Source organism: Pinus tabuliformis, chromosome 8 (assembly GCF_031772625.1).
Source record: "Pinus tabuliformis cultivar Carrire ecotype Pingquan chromosome 8, CPIR1, whole genome shotgun sequence".
NCBI classification, from domain to species: Eukaryota; Viridiplantae; Streptophyta; class Pinopsida; order Pinales; family Pinaceae; genus Pinus; species Pinus tabuliformis.
In genome coordinates this window covers 833,263,564-833,270,434 of record NC_142294.1, presented here as the reverse complement: position 1 = coordinate 833,270,434, position 6,871 = coordinate 833,263,564, and the positions used below count along the sequence as shown (strand labels likewise).

At 34.6% G+C, this 6,871-nt stretch overlaps 1 protein-coding gene across 1 annotated transcript; it reads left to right on the top strand.

Annotated features, from left to right (window-relative positions):
- The first annotated feature begins 6,047 nt into the window (after nucleotides 1-6,047).
- On the top strand, nucleotides 6,048-6,398 carry LOC149238169 (luminal-binding protein 3-like). The gene has a single exon (XM_089369491.1). It carries the CDS (start codon nucleotides 6,048-6,050, stop codon nucleotides 6,396-6,398), a length of 351 nt encoding a protein of 116 aa, XP_089225617.1.
- Nucleotides 6,399-6,871: the final 473 nt, after the last annotated feature.

Genomic DNA, 6,871 nt, shown 5'->3' with positions numbered 1-6,871 from the left:
TTTTTCTAGAGCAGTATAAGACTAGAAATTGCACCAGATGTTGCAAAGGAAAAGCTGTAAAGCAGTAGCATAGGAAAGAACAGCATTAAGTTGTTACTCTTCCATGATGTTTAACTTATTAGCCACATTCTACCCCTAAGGATTTTAACAATTCAAAAAATTATTCTATGATTAATTATATTTCATATTTCTTAAGTTGAAATGTCTGTATTGTAACCATTGTTTGTGGTAAAATGATACATTGAACTTGCGTTAGGGTGTTGGGTTTATTTATTAAATTGATTTTTCATAACATATCATGTTTTTTAAATGGTTTTTTATTTTCTTTTGTTTGCAACTATTATGTTCCACATTTATTATATTCTTCCCCTACATGATAATGTAAGAAGCATATTCTAGGATGATTCTAGGTCTTTGTTTCCTTTTATTCTTAATTAGGAGGGGATGGTTTTGATTGGAGATTGAAACAATTTTAGGAAGCTTCTTTCCTTTAGTGTTAGTTATCTCTACTAATATAACATTATATATAGTGACAACCATGTTCTTAGTTAGCTAAAAGGAATATTTAAGAAAAAAATATAAGATAACAAAAACTATAAGAATCTAAATAAAATTTTGTTCTATTTCTATATCAAAATTATATTTTCTAGTTTTTATGAAATCTAAACTTTCCACTTTTTATTGATCATTTTCTTGATATTATAATTTGAGTGTTTCACTTAACTCTATATTATTAAGAAAAAATAGTATCTATTAACCTTTTAAAATAATTAAAAAAATACAAACCTTTAAATATTAGAAAATTTAATTTATATATAAATATATGTTTTTTATATTATTAATACTCTTTTCAATGCTCGTTTTCTAAATTCTTATCTATTAACCATCCAAAGATCTGGAAATTTGTTTTTTATTATACTATTTCTAAACGATCTGGAAATTTGTTTTTTATTATAATTGTATATTTTTTTATCTTAATAATATATTTTTAATTTCTTTTTTATATATTTAATATTTTTTAATTTCTGGAATCGAACTTTCTTATTTTCTTATCATCTTACATTAAAAGGTATAAAAACGTGAACGAACATTCAAGATTCAAGAAAATAATATATGCATTTTTTTCATATGATAGAATTATTTAAGAACAAGCTTGAATATAATAGTCATCAACCAAAAGCATACATAGAGGCCAATATCCCCTGGAGAGCCAAAATTCTTATTGCTTAATTAAGGACTAATTCTCATCAACTCAGTTGTGACACAGAGCACCGGAAAAGGCCAAAAGAAGTGTAGGAGGAAAGAGTATACATTTTTTGTTCTTCGGAAAAAGTGGAAACAGAGAAACATTTCATTTTAGAATGTGAAGCCTTAAAAGACAATAGGAAAAATTATGCAAATATGCTGGCAACTAGCTCTTATGATAATCTATTTAGCTAGGGGTTTCTCGAGATGCTAGGAGCATTTATTTTGAAACTTCACACAAAAAGGTCTGAATACATAAGTAGATGAAGAAGCAATCTGTCTCATAGGCTATCTTTAGCCTCATGAACGTTAAAATAATTTCTTCTTCTTCTATATCACGATGAGCCATAAAAAAAAGAAGTTTAAACAATGACAAATTTAAATTATAATAAAATTAAAAAAGACAATCTTTAAACTTACTTTAAAACTTGCAAAATTAAGTTGGTAAAGAAATACAACTATAGCTACAATACATTTTCAAAGTTAGTATACCAAAAATACTCCATCTTTTAAGTGAAAGAATTAAGTGGGAAACTGTTTACCTGATTTTTTCCCAATTTAAAGTACTTAGGCATCTGAGCGACATACTGTTTACCGATACTAAGATAAGTTATAGCAATTCAATTTTACACTGCAATATACAAACATTTCCAAAGATATTTAGGGATCTTTCAATACTGGTAACATGCTTCCAACATTCTTAAAAAACTATTGAGGGAACTATTGAGATTTCTCTAACTAAATCCGGGAAAGGCCTGATACCAAACACAATAATATTTTGGGCGGGTTTTCTCTGGATGTTTCTTGTGCACCCAGAAGCGCAGTCAGTGTGATGATAACCATGGAGATCGATGCAAACAGAATGTGTTATCACTGAAAATTCTGTTGCCAAAATTTTTTTTAGCCTAGCTTAAGGACAAGGTGTTTTCGCTGTGCATGAATCCTTTTTAGCAGTTTCGCAGCACTACCTGTTTAGGTGGTCTTGTAGCGCGCTACGAAACTGGGGATTTGTTCGAATCCATAGCAACTGTCATGCAAAATAGCTCTGGGGTGCATGCATTTTACAGGTGGCATGTTCTCAAGCTCCTGCGTGTATGCTTGTCATCAGTTCTGAATCTGAAGGGAAAAGTCTGAAGTGATTGCACTACCGAGTTCCTTAGTGTAGCGTTCTGTTTTTCAATGCAAAGTGATGTACTTTGAACAGGTACTTGAACTTCTTAAAAAGAATCCTGAATGTCTATCAGATTTGGAATCATCTAAAGAAGGCCGTGATGAAGCTGATATAAATGATGAAGTGCACTACCTGATTCGAGATCTGGTGATGCATATGCATGAACAGGAGCAAGACCTAAAGAATAGCAGTTTGGTTTTCCTACCAACATATCGGTCCCTGGAGCAGCAGTGGCTGTTTGTAAGACATTCTAGGAGGTGTTTCAAGGTCCTTGAATCTGGAACACTTACTCTGAACAAGCTAAGCGTTGATAAAAATCTTATTGAGGTATTTGTGAAAGATGTGGACAAAGACCATGTGGTTTTGCTTGCAGCTAGAGCCTCCAGAACTGAAGATCAAAATGCCATTGATGCTAATGGATCAGCTGGTTCTTCGTATCATACAAAGACACTTATAGCAAATTTTTGTGCAATTCTGTTTTGGCAACGGATTTTGAAGGACTTAACATCAGCAGAGGATTTGAGTAAACAGCTAGGGTAGCTTTTCAGTGAAGAGCAGATTTATTGGATTGATCATTGCCTTGGAAAGGAATTAGTGCAGAATCTGTTAGTAGTTCGGTGCGCAAACCCCTTTGGAATCGAGATAACATTGATAACGTTCAGATTGTCTTTAGGGAAGATTTTGGAACAGAAGGTCGAGGTGGATACTTTGATGAATACGGGATTATTTGTGATATCATTCAAAATCATCTACTGCAGATTCTTTGTTTGATATTTATGGAGAAGCCAGTTTTTCTTTACCCTGAGCACACTCGGAATGACAAAGTCAAGGTCCTTGAATCTGTTCAACCTATAAGAGCTGAAGATGTAGTTCTTGGACAGTATGAGGGCTATACAGAAAATACCAACAGAGGAGAAAAGAAATCTTGTCAATCAGATCGAAGGATTTCCATGAATTTGCTGATGCATTGGAAGCTGTGAAACAGAGAGGTGTTATGGTCGCAGTTGCATCTGCTGATGATGTGGCGCAAGGGCTGAAGTTATATTGACAGATGTCGTTAAAGATGAGTTTGCATTAAATAAAAAACAAATGGAGGCGGGTTCTAAGCCGGTGCCTCCCATTGCAAAGAAGGTGAAGCGCCTTTTGTTTCATTACTCAATAATTCAGTTACGACAGCTCTTCCAGCATGTAATTTTCGCATCTCCAGCAAGAAACCGAAACAGAAAAGGCAGAGGGTTTTGAGATCGATTCACCTTACTTGCACTGCAAAAGTGATCAGGAAGACTATGAGGTTGTGCGAAAAGGGGGCAAGTACAGCGAGGTTTTTAAGGGTGTCAATAGCATTAACAATGAGCGATGCGTTATCAAGATCTTGAAACCTGTCAAGAAGAAGAAGATCAAGAGAGAGATCAAAATATTGCAAAACCTTTGTGGAGGTCCAAATATTGTGAAGCTGCTTGATATAGTTCGGGACCGGCAATCTAAAAACTCCTAGCTTGATTTTTGAATATGTAAACAACACAGATTTCAAAGTCCTTTATCTGACATTATCGGATTATGGTATTCGATACTATATTTATGAGTTTTTAAAGGCTTTAGATTACTGTTACTCCCAGGAAATCATGCATCATGATGTTAAGCCACACAATGTCATGATAGACCATGAGCAGAGGAAACTTCGTCTCATAGATTGGGACCTTGCAGAATTTTATCATCCTGGCAAGGAGTATAATGTTCGGGTTGCATCAGGGGTTTCACAGTCAACAAGATATGTATGCAGGGCCTCATGAAAGGGTAGGTGCAATTTGCATGAGTCAAGTACAGTGAGAAAATAGAAATAACAGCACTTTTGAGCCGAAAGAGTTCAAGGAATGATTCAGACTTGTGTGTATGGCAACAGAAGAAGTTGATAAAGTCTTCTTGTTGATTGTATTGGATGGGCAGACCAGCATCATAACATACAACTTTTATGCCTTTGGATAAGACAGAAAATTACATTAACTGTAAGAAATAGCAGCAAAAGGAGATGTAGGTTCATGATGTTTCTGTGCATACATCGGTTTTGGGAAAACCACATATTCTATATGATTATAATGACAGATCTCAGAAGGTTGATTAAGACACTCAGGCTCTTAGAGTTATAGCCAAAGTTATATTGGACTGCCTTGTTTATATACCTTCAGAATTCCGCACCTTTGCTGCAAATATATTTTGGTCAGGGTTGAGTACTTTAACAGCAAATGCATCTCAAGTACTGTTACAGGAATGTGCTGGCTATCATGAATGTGTTATGCTGCATGAACTCGGTTTTTCCATGGGTACTATTAATTGGATAAAGGATTATCAACTTTGTTCACTTGATGCAGAACATTCTAGCATGTCTGAAGAATGCCATGAACTAAACAGTACACAAGCAAAGGTTACAGCAAGAAATGCAGAGCTATTTGTTATTACAGCAGAAACTGAAGAATGGCAACAACAGCTATTCAATTTTGTGAGGAGTTTAGAGGAAGACTGTGTTTTTTAAATCACACAGCGCTACGAAACTGCTGTAGGTGATGTTTTCAATGCAGAATAAATAGTTTGACCGGGAATGTTAGAAGAGAGACACCTGTACATCAATACAGCCTACAGCTCATCTGGAGACATGGTGTTTGGTATCAGCGTTCCATACTTTGAGTTATTAAAGAGTTGGGAACATGCTGCTACATTTTCGGAGGATGGTAGGAGACAGGGACCTTAAAAATAGGTGTTTTGATCCTGATGATAAATGATCCATCAGCGCTAACAGGTATCCAAAGTCAGCGTTCCTTGCATCTGTAGCTTAATCATCTTGAGCCTAACCAACAAAAGACAGCTGTCAAAGATCAAGAAAGGAATCAGGCATACGAGGAGATGAAGTTAGAGTTTTAGTGTGATTAGGACTCTTTGTAATTACAGCTCAATACTTTATGTATTTAATGAGTTTGTTTAAAAATAGATAAGGGTAGTTAATGATAGGTCATCGAGCTCCCCTCATGCTGGAGGAGGAGACTCAAAGTAGTTTAGTTTGTTTTCCTATATATAGTGAAAACTCTGATGTAATGGGGGTTGGAGATTTATACAAAAAACAGAGTTTTTATATTGGTTAATGTAAAAGACTTTTGACAGTAATAGAAAGATTACTTTTTCTTCCCAAGATTCATCTTGTGTTCAAAGGCTCAGAATATATGTGGTTTTGTCTTTATCCTTTCTGTTTTACAGCTCAATAGACATGCAATCTCTCTGAATTCACCTAGTGCTCAGACTTCCTGTGTATGTTTATGAGTTGAGGTTCTTTTTGAGAAATGTTATGAGTGTTTAAACATTATATGCGTTGGCTTCCATGATTGAGTAGTTAATAGTTTACTGCAAAGGTGTTTGACTCCATGAGCCCAATGGAAGAAGTGTTATTTTGTTGTTCCAACCAGCTTATTTTCATGTACTGATTGAAGAGTTAGCCATCTTTTCTTGTTATTAATCCATATCAAAAATCTGTGAGAGAGCCCTCTCTGACTAAGGAGGCTAAGCCTTAGTCTAAAGCCTGGTGTGAAATAGTTGCATGAGATCTTGCTAAGTAGCAGCCCTTAGTACACGATTTTGTGATAACAGAATGTTGAAGGTTTTAGCAGAGGAAAAGACGAGCAGATCGATGATTACCACTATCGAGACTGGGAGACCAAGCGACGATCATATTGCCAAAATAATTGCAGAGGCAGAGAACTTCAAAATTGAAGATGAGCGGTGGAAAGAAATGGTGGAGCTGAGGAATGCATTGGATCGATACCTCCACAGCATGAATAAAGGAGTGAAATTACGGAGGAGAGAGATGGAGAAGAAATATTTACAGGACATGGAAGCCGGTCTTGAGGAGATCAGTGATACTCAGAAAGCAGATAAGGATGAAGCATCAGAGATAATGGAAGATATTAAAAAATTGTGTGCTAGAATCGGCGACAGTTAAAAGGGACGCATTGAGGTGCTAAATCTTTTTTGATATTGTATAATTAGTTTTAATACTGTGTTGATTTGATATTACGTTGTTTTTTGTTTTTACATCATGAACAAATATGTTGTATTGGAAAAATTAATTTAATTTTATAAAACACTATATAATATAGATTTGAACTTTGACCTCTTAATTATCATGAACTTCATTTTGGTTATAAATCTATCTTAACTTTAAATTTTCCCATGCAAAACAAGTATATGAATGAAAATTGTGAGATTCTAAGTCACATGTTTCTTGATAAGAATAAAATGGATATTTGTCTTAAAGGAATTAAAAAGGGATTTACACCTCATAACTTATAACATAACATTGAAAACCTATATAATAATTTTACTACAAATTAATAATAGAACTATCAACCCTTGGTATGGTAATGATTGTAAAATTTCTAGAAAAGCAATTAGGGGTGTTCCTAAAGAAACCTT

What these genes read in the sequence shown, in the direction of transcription:
- LOC149238169 (XM_089369491.1), top strand. Translation starts at nt 6,048, where the DNA reads ATGTTGAAGGTTTTAGCAGAGGAAAAGACGAGCAGATCGATGATTACC.